Below are 16,334 nucleotides of genomic sequence, written 5' to 3'. Positions count from 1 at the left end.
AGTGATCCACCCATTCCACGTTAAAAAATCAACTTAATATACAAATGCCGAATCTATCAAGATCAACCATTTAGATGGGGGGGCAATGTGATAAGAAAATAAATGAAATCACCATTGGATTTTGCCTCCTGGCGGTTTTGAAGAAAGAAATACATGATGGTACCTAAGACCCTGTTCTGTACGACAAAGTATTAATGCTTATTAATGAGAAATGTGTTGTAAATAACGACTTCCTTCTAATAAATTTACAACTTTTTTCTCGTAATATAACAAGAATAAACTAGGTGGCTCTCATACCACAGGTAGCAACGCTCCAATACAGCTGATGTTATCAACCTAACTGTGTGTTCAGACCATATTAGGAATTGTGCCAAAAATAACTGAAAGGTCAGATTTGGTGCAGGCTTGTTAATCCCAAAAAGTCTGTTTGAATAACCAATTCCAGACACAGAAAAACAACACTATCAGTCCAGCATCCCTGGAAATAACAGTCATGCCGTACATTCTATTTATCTTTAAAGCCAAGTTTCTGTGTCAACGCAGGAAGCTCTGTGTCCTTTAAAAGTAAGGAAGGGTGTAACACATTCAAATTTCATGATGGAGACTGCTTTTTGTGTTCCATGAGAATTCAATATTAAATCCCGCAATCACAAACTTCCCTGAACTTAAATTATCCAAAGGCACCAATATCCATCAAATGAAGTCCTTGTTGGGTCAACATTTTCTGCAATCTCGGAAACAGACAATCCCTAAAGGTGAGAATGTAAGAGTTCAGACCATCAGTTTCATGCCTTTAAGGAGCGACTGAGAATAAAATCTAGTTTGTTTGAAGAATATTGAAACAATAAGCCATAACTACAATCTGTCCCTGTGCTTTATCATACTGTAACTGCTATGGACACAACGACAATGAACACAATCCTGGGTTTAGTCAATCATTGTTTATCAACCTGCTGTCTGGAGATAGCAATGGCACAGTGGTTAATACAACTATGAGAGCATTTAATAATTAGGGCACTGAGGATTTCATCCAAGATGACGTTAACAAGTTCCAAAATATAATGATAAAACCTTTTTTTTGTCCTTGCTCTCCCAGTTTCTCTGAGCTAAAACAGAAAGTTAAATGCTGTTCAACCCCTAGGGGGTAGTGCAGCAGCAGTTGTTGATATTAAAATCAACTACAGGGAAGTGAAAGTTCGTGGCTCGGGGTCTAGCGGTAACATCATGTTGAGGAGACTGATGTTGATATTACAAATGAATTGGGTTTTACCCGTACTATAAACATTGCCCTAGTTTCCATTGTTAATTTTGACATTGCAACACAGTTACACACTGATTATCCAGCTCATTGGGGACTGAAGCTGATTGTCAGTGGGGCCCTTGGGTGTTAATTTGCTCAACCTCGTTCTTGCATGTTTGCATTCATCTCACCAGCTCATTTGTTGTTTTAAGTGTTGATGCAGTGACTGTGTGTTCACTGTGAACAGTTGGGTGTGTGAATCACTTTGTATGGTGGCATTAGTGTTGTACCAATCACCGATTCAATCACTGTGTCTCACCCCTAACCATTGTTTGTGTGTCTTAATTATGGTGTATTTAAATTTTTTTTAACTACACTTCCCTTCTAGCTATATGTGCACATCACGCAGAGCACACATAGGAGTCCGAGAAGCCTGTTTGCACCTCCATCACAAAAGGAGATATTCATCTTGATAAAAAAATGCAAAGTACATCAGCTGCATATGGCATAGTCCTACAGATTTATGAGCTGAGTGTCTGTGTTTATTGTAGATCATTGTCCTTCAGGCAGATGTAAAAAAAAAAACAGAAACAAGAAAATCTAAACCTCCATTCTGTCAAAGATTTCTGTATAATAACCGTGTAAAGTGATAATACGTTTAAGCTATGTATTCTCTGTGGGAATTTGGCCTATTGCTCATGTTATCTGATACCAGGGTTGTAATTTACTTGAAAACATTTGTCCAGTGTAGTACCAATGCTTAAGTATGCAGTCTATTAAGCAGTCGTATGTGTTTGGCATACACTTGGAGAAAGGAAATGCTGTAATGTGTGAGCACGGATGACTAGTGACTAAATGACAGTTACCTCATTTTTGCCCTTGGGTTATTATTACATGCACATAAATTACCATAACATACGTTGACATAAACAATAGCTTAGACATGTAAATAACCCCAATCCTACATACTGTAGAGGGATAGGGTCTGAAACAAAAAAATTGTTAAATCCTCCTCATCATTTTGGACAGTTTAGTCTATGTGACTGATAGCAGTTAAGCCTTAAATTGTTTGTGAGCTGCTGGCTCTTGGGTTTAATGCGGTTGTTTGTATCCCTGACATTAAAACACAATTAAGGAAAGTGAGCAGTTGAACATTCTAATTGTGTACATGATTTATTGATATCGCAGGACATTTAATTGATTGCACTACTAAGCTTGCACAGCATAGCACAGACTAGACATCATAGCAGAATGTGAAGAGCTACAAGTCATTTAACAAAAAGGATTAGAGTGGAAGTTGTGGGCAGATGGTGTAAAAAAAAAAAATTTGAAACTAGAAAATAATGGTTTATCCTCAGGGGATCATGATTATTTACTGGAAATGTATTTGGACTTTGGTATTTGTCCCTGCATTTTACGTATTTGTCGTTATATGTTTGACCAAGCCAAGGTTTAATTATTTGTCAGTCATGGGACCATTAACAACCTAGGCAAATTTTATCGTGATCATTGCTGTATCATTTTGCTCTGATGTCCAATGGGCCAAACTACCAAAATGTTCAGCGTAGCCTCTTTAAAAACATTGTTAAAACAAGCATCAGTGATTTTCTATCCAACCCTGTTTGAAAGTAAACGTACACAGAGAGCTCCCTGTAGATGCCGTCTGCAACTGATGATGTCACAGGGATGGTTTTCACTGTGTAGAGTGCGTGGAGAAGTTAAGTGGAGCGGAGGGGCAGATGATCTCCAGCACGTTTACTGTGACACCCTGTAACATGTGACTGTTTTACAGCTTCTAGAACATCCTGGCAGGATGGGGAGGATGGCAAGGTGGGTCCGTGTGAATGTGTGTCTTTATCCGTCTGTCCATATCTGCGTCCTTTCAAGTCATTTTCTCAAACTTTACAAATGCTGTACATCCATTTACTAATTCACTAACTCAATCTTTGCCATTCTCCATCACTTCTTTTCCATCTTTCTGTCTCTCGCTCTTTTTCTTTCTCGATCTCCCTTGCTCCCTGTAGAGGACCAGCTGGATGATCCTGAAGAGTGAGATCGATGGACACATGGGTCCAGAAGACCTGGACCCCAGTAAGTCCACCAGCAGCCTGCCCACTGACACCTCCCAGCCAAGTGAGTAGCCAATCACGAGCTCAGCCTGGTTTGGCCAATTTGATAGTGAACAGTATAAATAGAGATTTGTTTCTTTACAGATTTCCCCTACAATAAGTCTGCATCTTTACCCGGATATGGAAGGAACGGCATTTACAAGGTGAGCTGTGTATTTTGTGAAGCAAGGATCTCCTATGACTGCTTTCAAACAGTCGAGGAAATGTTGCAAATTTCCAACACGCCAAAAACTTTTACAAATAATAAGTTACCTAAACTTGAGTAAATCCTAAAGTGAGTGGTTGACAACTATGGTCAAACCTGAACCAGAACCAGGTTTGACTTTGAGGGATGTTTACAATAGACAGTTATGGTTAATAATTTTACTGTTCAAATTTGACCTGATTCAGATTTTAATCTAAACACTTGACTGTCCCACCTGGCACAAAGAAATCAGTTTTTCAAGCTAATATCACACAAAAACATATGTGGAGTCTACTTGTCGACAAACCAAGTGCACCCGGAGATTAGAGGACCTTTAATCTTGCTCTCAGGCTTTCGCTGCTTCAAAATCTGGCTCAGTTGTTGGGAGGATCAGACAGCTTTAGCCTTTCGTACCACTGGGCGGTGCTGTTTCTGTTCTAACCGTGCAGCGTCACAGTACTCAAATAAAACTCCATCCACAGTTTACATCAAGATTTGCATCAAATCAGCACCTCCACATTGCCACCCACTCTCTGCCATCATCACTGGAGTGCTCGGTGTAGCATTCAAGAGGGTTTAAAAGTTTTCCTCTGTTGTTAGAAATCAACCTCCCCTCGAGCCCCTCTCTCACAGCTTTGGTATCAGATTACACAGAGGTCGATCTGTACCACTCACTCCACACAGGCAGGGCCCGGTTTATTATGAAGACGTTTGGGATATTTAGTCTATCATCCCCTGGTGTGATATTGCTGCTCTCCCACTTTGATTGTTGATGGATCGTAGACAGGCAGCCAAAACAGAACCGAGGAGGAAATGAAAGCTCGGGAGCCGCGACGGATTCATGGCCCAAAGTATTCTTCATTATTTTTCCCTTGCTGACATTACTGCTTAGGGCTGTTGACATGGTGGATTGAGTGTGTTGGAAGTAGATTTTTCTTCTATTCAATAAGAACACTGTGTACTACTATCCTGATGTAACATTGTGTAATTACACCCTCATACAGAATGGAATTGTGTTCAGTCTCCATTCATAGTTGAAGATAAATCGGATTGCACTTACTTTTTCTGCTGCAGCAAACGCACAATAATTATAAATTACAGCCGTGTAAGCAGCTTTGTGGTGCAGAGTGGTGCTTTGAGCTAAATAAAATAAAAATAAACGCACAGTGTCATCCTTAGACTGCAAATAAATATGGACGACGTGTCTCCAGTTCCTCCCAGTATCCAGAAATGAAGCCATATTATTTGTAGCGTTCCGGCCTTTACACATGCTCGACCAATCACATTAGTCTCAGCTGTCAATGGTGATGTTTCACCAAATTGATACATCATCAAATTAGTCATCAAAACCAAACTTACCAGAAACCAGAGCACTTGAAAAAACATCAGTGTGATTAGAACTACCTGATATGGTTTATCTCTGAAAAAGGTTTTCTAGCAGGAGCATGCCTTGTGTCACACTTTAAACTTTTTGAATGAACTAATGGAAACGCTGAGCTGATGTTACACTCCAGGCAAAAACCTACAATACATATGTACAGATTAATTGATTTAGATGCTAAATGGTGTGAGTCATGACAGTTTAACATCAATGCTAACAAAACACCTTCTAAAGCTTCTACTGCACAGTTAGCAGTGAACTTTGTTTAAATTGTATCTGGATGCCCCTGCCTAATCAAAGACAGCAGCAGCCCACACACTTAGCGACTAAAGGAGAAAATGGGATTTTAGTTGGCCTCCGTGACAAAAAGTTCAAAGCTGTTGTTAATAACTCTTTTGAAGTTTTTTTCTAATATTCACCCTCGATTAGCTCTATAAGTGGACAAACAAAGGTTCTTCTGACGTGATTGCCTCCCTCTCCCCTTAGCTGGCTTTAAGTCGCTCCAAGCTGATGTCATCTCGCCATCATCAATGCATCACACTCACTTCATAATGGTCACCATGAAAGAATGTGTGCAAATCAAGGGCAGAGTCGGTGGCTGAAAGGCCTCCGATCAACCCTAGACCCCGTGATAAAGACCAGCCATGTTCTTTTCCTGCAGGCTGCTGAGATGGTGGAGGATGAAGTGGACCCGGACTCCCACAGCTGGGGAGGCATGAGAGGTAAGACTGAAAAATCTACTTTAAGCCATTTATCTTCAGCTCTTCTTTGCTCTGGCTAATGTTCTTGGTTTGCAGGCATTTTCTTTTTTTTATGTGCTGTAGTGTTCAATTTCACATTTCATGTTTCAGAGTAATATTGGGTTAGCAGTAAACACCTTGTAGCCCTTTTATTTGACATTTAATTGATTTTAAACATAAGGCAGCCTGGGGCAGACAGCTGAAACTAGCCAACCCTGACTACAAAAGGCTGCAGCCAAATGTTGAATATGAATTATTCCATTCTATAATATGAGGTCAAGTTGTTCATATCTATGCCCTAAAATGAGATGTTCCTGTATAAGACACATAAACAGTGATGTATTCAACTGTCAGTTGGCACTTGCAATTCACATTTGCAGGTCAAATAATATTATTACAATTATCTGTTCCGAATCTAGACAATTAAGCAATGATGAAGTTGCAGTCCAGGTGTGAAGACTTAAAAATAAAATTGAACTCACCATTTAAACTACAGCCAGAGAATTGTAAAGTTTCTATTTCTGGAAGTATGTTTCCATCCAAATACCAATTTGAAACCAGTTTCACTTCAGACCGCATCATTGCTTAGAGATTGCACTGATAATAAAGTTAAACGACGTTCATCTGGAAAACTAATTCAGGGAAAACATCAGCACTGTATGGCAGACCGTGACCATAAAATAAACCTCGGCAGTTTGGAAAACCCTAGTGCAACCCTCTGATATTTTAGATCTTATTTTGAAGTCTGAGGCTGTTGTGATTGATGTTGACCACCATGACCTGTGGAGTACCCCTGGGTCCACTTCTAGGTCCCCTACAGTGTTATTCAATTTGTTTGTGTTCCCTCTGGGCTCAATCTAAGAAGACAAAACGGCTTCACCATTTTGACTGGGAAACAAATCACAAGTATCATAGTTACTTAATTCAAATTAACTTTTAAACTGTTTTGTCTTGAGCTTCCTCTTATCGTTTCAAATGCAACCTGCAGAAGTTAACTTCCCCTGTCTGGTTTCCATTTGAAGTCATTTTACTTTTAAATCAAAGAACCAGACATTTTCATCACAGCTGCTCATCTTTTGTACTGATGATTCAAGCAGGAGAGATTTGCATCAATCTAAGTTTCAGACGTGCTCAAAAGTCAGTGACCCCTGTCTATGCAGAACAACCTGAATTCACGTTGCAGTCCAAATGAACTCTCTCTTCAGAAAATAGCATCAGCTACAATCTTGATCTATGAAATGTGGAAAAAGCCCCTATCATCTTTTCTCTGAAAGCTGATCTGAGGTCAGTTTATAATCCCTGACCATGAATGCAGAGCCCTGCCGCTCTGGCTCCAGATCAGTGGCAGATAGGTGAGGTCATTTTTCCAGCTGCACAATTATTGCTGTGTGTTTACAAGTGTGTGTTCGTACAGTCCTGGTTGTATCTGAGGCTCTAGTGAAGAGGGAGTTGACAGGATGCCAAGATCATTATTGTGTGTGTGTGTGTTTCTGTGTGTGTGTTTGTGTGTGCGCCTGCTTTTGACGCCTTTGAAACCCAATGTTATTGAGAGGATTTGGGTCCAGAGTCAGGCTCTATTATGGTAGTTTTCATAATAGGTCTACAATTCAAATAAAAAGTCATTGTTCCACCAGATTAATTCTCTGTTTTCTCTCTCTCTCTCTCTCTGTTCCCTTGCAGAGTACAAGGTAAGAGTTTGTTTATACTTAACAAATATACCTTAATATTCTTGGCATCTGCTTTGGACACTGGATTAAAATCGTATCCTTCAGTAAATCTCCAACAATGCTTACTTTGTGTGTGCCAGGTCTACCCTTATGAAATCCTGGCAGTGACGCATAGAGTGAAAGTGAAGCTTCCCAGAGACGTCGATCGCACCAGACTGGAGGTGAGCTCTAATCTTCCTCTCCCCGCTCTGTCATTCCCCCTCCTCTAACCACAGCTCATTGAGGAGCCTGAGAGAACCTGACACTTTGGCCAGTTGAGCCATTTGGGACAAAGGTAACAGCCAAAGCTTAAAGACGTGCCAGCTCCAATTTTTGTAAAGGTAGACAAATGATAGCAAGTTTTCAGCTTTTCTTTCATATACTGATCGGCCAAAAGTATTTGGAGGGAAGTGTGTTCTCTCGTCGTCTGGTCTCGGATTTTACTCAACGACTTCACAGATAAGCGTCTTGAAATATGAAATAACAACACAAAACAAGTGGAGCAGTGCAGAGAAAGTTGACGACGACTTTTTTAGCTGAGTGCTCTGTTCTTTGCTTCCTTTTAATTCCAGCAAATTTGTGGGAGAATATTGAACTTGAGCAAAAACATAGATTAGACTTTTTGAATTGCTCTACATAAAATGTGTAATAGGGAGAAATGCATCTTCCATCCTCTAGCAGTGTCTGTAGCTGTGCACAATCAGGCTTCATATGTCCCAGGAACCTCCATCGGGAATCTCTTGGTACTGATGCCTTTAGCTCCGGAGAAGCGAGATGCTGCAGCATTAAATTATTTTGTAGACCACAGTGGTCTCCCTACTTTTTGTCAGAGGTGGGAAGTAACGAAGTACCAATACTTTGCTACTGTACTACATCAGAACACAAATATCTGTACTATCTTATCATTATATTCTCAAAACTGGCTCGTTGCTTGACCAGCGTTGGTTGGCGCACCTCTCGCTTGCCCCCTCCCTCAGGAGATCCCAAAATCCTGTGGGGAGACTGAAACTATATATACCTGTGTCCACATACCTTTGGCCATATTGTTTTGTTTGCTTTAAGAAAAATCTTTGAAGTTGAAGCTGTGAATTGCAACATCATTCAGTGAACTGTGAGATTGCATTGAGAAATGTGAGTATAATTGGTGGTAGCATTATTTCTTCCACCCTGGGTCACAGCAAGTTTAGCCCACAAGCATGTCTTATAATAAAACATTTAGCATAATTGGACTTAATGTCGCAAAATAACTGATTTCCTGCTGCTGTTATTCCAACACTACCCATTTAAAGATTCCGAACTTTCATTAACTTTGTGCAGTAGAAAACAGGAAATGTCTAAGGCTCAAAATAACCAAACAAATTTGTGGTCCTTTTGCACTCAGAAGAAGTTTCATGAACCCTTTTTCCCCCAAAACAACCTTTTAAAATATTTAAACCTTATTACCCAAAGAGAACTCGGTGAGCCTTCGGCTTAATTGGATTCAGAACCATCGGAGTAGAGATTTGACACCGACTCAAGATGTCCGTCTGTGGTTGGGAACATTAGATTGAAGTCGTACTGTCATTAGTGTGAATGCTCGTATGAGAGAATTACCCCAACCTCTCTGTTATCCATCACTTCTCCTGATCCTTGACCCCAAAGTGCTGCTGGTTTACCCAAAGTAATAAGCAGCTACAGTCCAAACTCAAACCAAGAGCCAAGATGGACACAGTTTCCCATGAGGGATTGCAAGCAAATCAGTGTTTTGACCTGCGACTAGCTGTGTGTGTGTTGATGAGAGGAGTTTGTAGTTAAGCATCAGCCAGCAAGCTTTTATGTGCTGAGAGTTAGATGAGGAGATCGATATCTCATATCTCCATGTTACAGGGCTGGAGTCAGGACATGGTTAGCCTAGCATGAAGACTAGAAACCTTTATTATCTGAGAGATTAGGGTTTTCAATGTCATTTGTCTGTTTGTAGGACTGCAAGACTACTTATTCAATATCCTTGAAACGATGTGGAAGGATAGGGGATGGGCTAAGCAAGAACCCATTCGATTTTGGAGTCGATCCAGATAAGAGGCATATTCAGGGCACTGATTAGGGTTGGGCGATGTATTCGAGTTGTCCAATCAGCCATCAGCAGATGCAACCAGGAAGCTGAAGGTCTTATGTGTTCCTGGCAAATGTGTAGCGCGGCAAAAGATCCTAACACTAGAAATCTCCCCACTCTTTATACTGATAATCATGACCATTATTTGTGTTCAAGAGGACCAAATGGTGTGTAGCCCAGGATTGGGCAGTGTTTTCTTGGCACCATTACTTAGACAGTGTTTTTATTGGAGCTTGGACAGAAAAATGCTGCTATATAAAACACTTGTTTATGGGATGTGTGGCCCAATCCTTGCTTATGGTCTGAATAAGCTGCGTAAACTGTAGAATATTAGAAACTATGGCCAAGGAGCCAAAACTATATCCAGGTCTCTGCAGCTGACATGCAAGTTCCAAGGTTCAGTCTTCATGTTGTTCTTTAAGCTAGTTTTACATACAGTATGTGTGCCATTGTAACCACACTAAATAACTCAAGTGCTACTGTTCAGGTACAGTCCTTGGATCCAAACTCCTAAATGCACATATGGCCATTCCCTGTAGTCAGTGATGTCACAGCATGTGTTCTACTACAGCAAACTAAGAAGGCAGAATCAGGGACATAACCGATTGGTGTTTTTCTCCAGATGTGTCACAGTGGTGAGGCTCTGGAGGAAAAACAGTTATTGTTGATCTACCCTTTGAAGAATGGAGGTAGAAAGTTACATATTCCAATGAAATGGATCAAATTGGTGATAATAGAGATTCTACTCTCTCAATGTACTCATCGTGATTCATGTCCCGACAGCATGAAAAACAAAGGGTTTGGATGTTTTGGTTCGGGGTGAAAAAGCCGACCCCTCCCTTGGTTGGCTGGTATGGCGACCAGGTGATTGGCGATCGCGCAGCAGCCGCCCGCCTCTAATTTACTTTCACTGTCATCGCAGAAACACGCACGTTGGCTGAGCAGAGTGCAGCCAAAGTTTTACAATAAAGTAGCGTGTACTTTTTGGGGGTTCTGGGTCTAAATCAGAACCACGCGTGTTTTCGTTCCATGCTATATTTCTGAAGTTTACAGGGGAGGTGGTGAGTGTTTGCCGCGGGAGCCAAAGCTGGGGTTTGGATGGCAGCTTAGCCTGGATCAACTTCAGACGCACGGAATTGAATTTGTTGTGTTAAACCTCAATACAGAAGGCAATGTAACGCTTGCTTATGTGGTAAGCACAAATACGGTTTTAGGGCTGCATCAAAGTCTCATATGCGAGTCCAGTGCGAGAGTATAAAGCTGTTACTGATTTGCTGAACAGCAGAGCCCCCCTCAGCCAAGCTGGCCTGGAGGCAGAACTTATGTTGTTGGTTCAGGTAAAAGACGAATTGGGCCAGAGAACAACGTGTTTTTCTGACTTAGAAGAACATCTGGTTCATCATGAAGCCCAGTGAAGATGCAGCAGGCTAGAGAGAAGCTAGCCTCAAGGCTACGTGCATTCTGCTGGTATGTTAATGAGTTACAATTAGCTGAGGCTAATGTGGTTTACAAAAGGTTTGCAATAAGAGTTGTTGAAACAGTTTCATTACACTCACTCGCAATTAGTCAAGCATGTGTGTCCATCACCAGTGATACCGCAGCTCCGTCCCTCAATCGCTACTGCGCAGACATTTCATTTCAGCACAGTGGGAGGAAGTAGGAGCAGGACCAGGGGCGTCAGCTCACCCAATACCATACAGGGGCACAATAGGGCACCGGAAAAAAAATGTGAGCGCGCGAAGCGCGCGAGCTAAAAAAATTTTGGGCAATTATTTATTTAAAAAAAGCATGGGCACAGATAATTAATGCAAGCACGCAAGCAAATATTTTATAGCACTTATTTATTATCATAAAGCGTATCTTCATCAAACATGAATAAATATCTGTCAGCAAACATGAACTTGAAAACTGAAAACTTGAAATGTGCAACTGTAAAAGGAAAAACAAAAAAACACCTCTACATACATACATGTCTGTGTTTATCATTTCTATTTCAGACCATCCTATGTGTGATGGTGATGATCCTATGAGGTGTGTATATCATGGCCAGAAAGATAGGGGAGCTGTTCATTTTTTTAACAGTAAACGGTAGCGCCTCTGCTTCATTTTTGCGAAGCTGTCGATCAATTGTGACTGGCTTAATTTGGAGAGTTCTCCTCGCTCAACCGACATGATGGCAAGATGATGAAGCCTATCTTGCCCCATTGTGCTCCTCAACCAAGTGTGAAGGCGTCTCAGTACGCTGAATGTCCTTTCACAACTGCAGCTGGACACAGGAATGGTCAGACATATTTTAATGACCTGTGTCAGTGTAGGGAACATGACATTATCGAGTAAACCGAAAAGACATTGCATGTCAGTAATTGGCAGGCTCTCCTGCTTTCTGTCCAGGTAATGTTTCGCTACCCACACCTCCTCTTGTTTAAGATCAACATTGTAGTGATCTGCGAGACCTCTGAGGTCCTCCTCTTTGAGAAAGGTGCTCGAGCCTGGGTTACAGGCCTGAACACCCTTCAGAACAACGCTGTTCAGAGATGAAAAGCGTTGCTCCAGCAACATAGCCTACTAGTACAACATACTTCTTCCATAACTCTCTACATACCTGACACACCAAAAAAACGAATAGTAAAAACAGGACATTCGTCTATATGCATGCTATGAATGATACCTATCAATTGTTTGTTTTTTCTACATTATGTTTCTACTGTCTTGAAAGTAACCACCTGTATGTCATCATGCCCCCTTAATGTCTGTGCTTTTGTCTGTAGGCCTACTCGAGCAGAAAACACCAGAATGAGAATAATTTCAGAATCATTCATTTTCAACTTTGAGACCAACGTGTGCTTGAGCTGCTTAAGCCAGCCTGCTTATTTAAGCATGCACTGGGCTATTTTTAAAAGCAACAGCGTACAAAACAGCTTCCACCTCCGAGTGTTGTATTCTGTTATAAATTGCGCTAGTATAACATCGGTGCCATTGGTTCCAGGCAACTTGAGAAGATGTCTTATACAGTATGCCGATAGCTAGCTAACTAAGCTGACAAGACAACTTGGATACCCCATCACGGGATCATCACCCCCTGAAAACATGAACGTAAAGAATCGAGAAACACCATAAGATGGCATGTAGTGTGAACCCGACATTTGTGATCTTTCTCCGATCAACAGGTCCAGCTTAAACAGTTATCGCTACAGTTTAATATATTAGCGAACTGTCTGGCTACTATAGCATAACGACAGACGTGACCACATTAGCTAATAACACCACTTCAGAGACGCCCCTTCACCTTATTTGATGAAAGGCATACACATTTGTTAGACATTCTATGCTTCCAGAGGATAAAAATGTAACGCTTACTGTTTACTTCACTTCACGCCGGCCGGAGTGAATGGTCGCTGACGCTGTGCTGGACAACTCCTGGCTCTGTGTTACAGGCAACTCTCCGGCTGCAACATGCTCCGAGTGGCCGCAAGTGGATTCTAATTACTCTGTCCGTATGTCGGACTTAAATTCTAACGAAAGTGGTAGTCTATAGGCCTATTTTAAGAAAAAAAAATGCTAGCATGCATTCTGTAGATTGCCAGATGAGTCAGACTTAAATAAAAAAAAATTAAAGGTATAAATAAATTAATTAATTAAAAAATCAGTGCCCCAGGCATACCCAGGCACCGCAGATCCACAACGGGGCACGTGCCCCGGTGAAAAGGGTCTGCCGACGCCGATGAGCAGGACCCTCCTGGACCCGTTCACGTATGACCTCACACATTCAACTCACAGGCCACTCACTGGCTTATTTTGTGTTTATGTGAGCCATGCTGATGTAATAGCTTGTTCGCTTTCAGCAGTGACATTAATTTGAGGTGAAGGGGTCAAAGGTGGAGTCGCAGGCTTTGACAATAAAACAAATGCTGAGCAATCATTGGATTCCACGCCAACTGGGCTCAGGTTCGGTGTATCCGTGAATTGATATAAATAAACTAGTCTGTGGCTTACCCATTAGGTAACTGACCCAGTGCAGGACTCTAATGTAAACTCAGACTCAAATGCAAACTCCCACTGATCCACCATGGAGACTTTCCTATACCGCTATCATAGAAACCTAATGGTCATCATTTGCATTGACTCCTAGAGCCTCGGAATCTCTGCTAAAGCTGCACTAAAGCCGTCTTGGAGGATTGTCATGGAAAAGCACCTCACTATGACGCTTTGAGTTGGTTTTAACTTCAGCTGGTTTGCTTTTGAGCTGTTGATAACATTGCTGAACTTCTCCATGTACCATAGTGGTCTACTAAGTCAGCATAGTTGAGGTTCAGATATTAGGCATCTATTTAAATGGAATGAGCTGCAATCTGTCCTTCAACTTTATTTCTGCATTCCACTTGGTGGTTTTAAATCTTTGTTATCTATATTCTCAAGATTGTTTTGATCAATGCTTTGTTGTGTTGTATTTATTTGCTGATGTCTCTTGTCCTCAGGTTTTTCTGGACAAAGAGATTGACACGGGGTGGTCTGCTTGAATAAATTAATACAAATATCTTCCTCTGTGTTTCTGCTCTCCAGAGACACCTTTCTCCAGAGGACTTCCAGCAGGTTTTCGGGATGACCCTGGATCAGTTCGACCGCATGGCCCTGTGGAAGAAGAACGACCTGAAGAAGAGGGCACGCCTTTTTTAGACAGACACACGATTAAAAAAGAAAAGGAAATAAAAAAATACGCCAAGCAACATCTCAACAGCCAACCGTCCTGTCTGGAAGGAAGCAGAAAAAGGATAAAAAAAAAAACCCATTTGAAATATCTATATATGCACCGCCATGATGCTCCGACTGTCCACCTGTAAAACACCATGCCATTTGCCTGTGACGCCACTGAGAGGCTCGTCTTACATTGACGCAGCGTCTATAGCTTTTTGTATGCGATGTGGTCTGAATGTTTGACTGACAGCCCCGCGGACGAGGACGAGGAGCTGCGTTTGCATGGCCTGTGTTGATGCTCCTCGCCTCCCAGGTGGTTTCTGCATCCCCCCCACCACACACCCTCTCCTGGCGATCCCGATGCTTTCATACACCCTGGCAAAAATAACAGCTTTTTCTAATTCTTGTGCAGACCTTCCTCCAGGTTTTCCGTGGTTCTGACTGTTTTATGTGCGCCTTCTCCTGACTCTGTCCGTCTTGACTTATCTCCCTGTTTTCATCTAGAGTTTTTCCTCCACAGCGCGTTTGTTTTTCCCAACGTGAGGGTTTATCATCTTGTCTGTGTGTGTATCTTCTGTCTTTTCTCTCTCGCTGTCTCTCCATCATTTTAAGTCGTTATCCCTGCACTGACTGACTGTTACCTTGTCAAGCCAGTTCATCTCAACACCCTCACCATCACTTCAGGACCATGAGGACTGACAGACTTGTGCATGCTCACTATTTGAGCATGTCAAGGCCAAAGCCAGGGATAAGAAACAACTTTGGCTTCTCTTTCTGTTTTTATCTTATCATCAGCTTTTGTTTTTCATCTCCCTTCATGTTGCATTCAGTCAGAGAAGTTGGGAAAGCCTGGTCGGGTAGTTTTGATATGTGTGCCCTGATCCGTTTGAATGCGGCCCCATATCTTACGTAAGCCTCTCGTAAATCAGCGGTGATAGCGAGAGCCAGGGCGGGAGAGGGGCCACAACATGGCAGTAAATCACAGATAGAAGGGGGCGGGAGTGAAAAGAGGAGGAGAAAAACTACAGTATAGGAAGATTCAGGCGATACAAAGGTGTCAAACATGCAGCATCGCCAGAGTGGCATGCATTCACATAAAAGACAAAAAGAAATTATTTTTATAAGCTATTTTTGACTTCTGGAAAGGATCATGAGATACAGCTGAGAGAAATCATGATTTTGTTACAAGGAAAAGAAGAAAAAAAAGAAAAAGGCCACGCTGACTTTGTTAAGCTTCACCGACCTGCAGCAGCATTTACGCAAAACAAGTGTGGTCTTGCTTGAATTAAAACTCAATATTATAACTGTGTTATATCTCCTCAGATAGAGAGCTAACTCTTTATATGTTTGTCGTTTGAAAGCATTGTTGCGTACAGTAAAACAACGCTACACATGTAAAAGCTGAAGTCTGTCGGCTTTGCTTGATTTTTCTGGACCATAAATCGATCGATTTGCCAACTGACATACTGTAAAATGTATGTGAACATGTACTGGACATATACCAGATATATTTGTCTGTATGCAATCCATGGTGTATAACTCTTCAAGGCATGCATGAGAATGCGGAAAATAGTTTTTTTTTCCGCTGATAAGATAAGAAACGTGTGAAAACATTGTCATCAATGTGGTTTGAGTGATTGATTATTTTCTGGTTAAACTATGTCAGATGAAATGCCAGGGTCAGTTGCTTACATTAGCTCGTGTTATAGGTATTTATTAAATTGCCATTTTTAAGGAAGGGATTTTATTTTTTAAATCGTGAGAGTGTCGTGTCGAATGAGTAGCATCACCGAGGAGAACGCTTTCGAAGAGAAACATATCAGACTATGAGTTTGATTTTAAAAGAGTGTCAAATCAAATTTTACTTTGCTCCTGTAAGTAACACACTAACTTGTTGTCATAAAGCATCATGTCCTCTTTCTAATATTCATCTGCTATTAAAGTGCTTTATCCAAAAGTCACCGTTGGACTGGAGAGTTTGAGTTTGTTCAGTTATGTGTCAACAATCTACTAAACTGTGATAAACATGAGCAGTATATGAATTTGTGGATGTTTTTCCGGAACAATGTCCAACTTCAGCTTCAGTGTCGTACCTTATGAAGTAACCTTAAGGGAGCCTGGCTCCTTAACTTATAATCACATATGAATGACAGATATGAAGATGCACGAC

The 16,334-nt window shown here is 41.3% G+C and overlaps 1 protein-coding gene across 1 annotated transcript in view; it reads left to right on the top strand.

Annotated features, from left to right (window-relative positions):
* The window catches only part of ablim2 (actin binding LIM protein family, member 2), a 62,044-nt gene extending 45,919 nt beyond the window's left edge, over positions 1-16,125 (top strand). The window contains exons 17-23 of the mRNA XM_053416775.1: positions 3,033-3,070; positions 3,265-3,373; positions 3,454-3,512; positions 5,596-5,656; positions 7,355-7,362; positions 7,482-7,562; positions 14,033-16,125. Of these exons, the coding sequence (XP_053272750.1) occupies positions 3,033-3,070; positions 3,265-3,373; positions 3,454-3,512; positions 5,596-5,656; positions 7,355-7,362; positions 7,482-7,562; positions 14,033-14,146 (470 nt within the window). The 3' untranslated portion in view covers positions 14,147-16,125. The remainder of the gene's footprint in view (positions 1-3,032; positions 3,071-3,264; positions 3,374-3,453; positions 3,513-5,595; positions 5,657-7,354; positions 7,363-7,481; positions 7,563-14,032) is intronic.
* Positions 16,126-16,334: the final 209 nt, after the last annotated feature.

The sequence above is a fragment of the Pleuronectes platessa genome, chromosome 23, assembly GCF_947347685.1.
Source record: "Pleuronectes platessa chromosome 23, fPlePla1.1, whole genome shotgun sequence".
Lineage (NCBI taxonomy): Eukaryota > Metazoa > Chordata > Actinopteri > Pleuronectiformes > Pleuronectidae > Pleuronectes > Pleuronectes platessa.
Note: the sequence above shows the minus strand (reverse complement) of the source record. Positions and strands in the feature narration are given on the sequence as shown.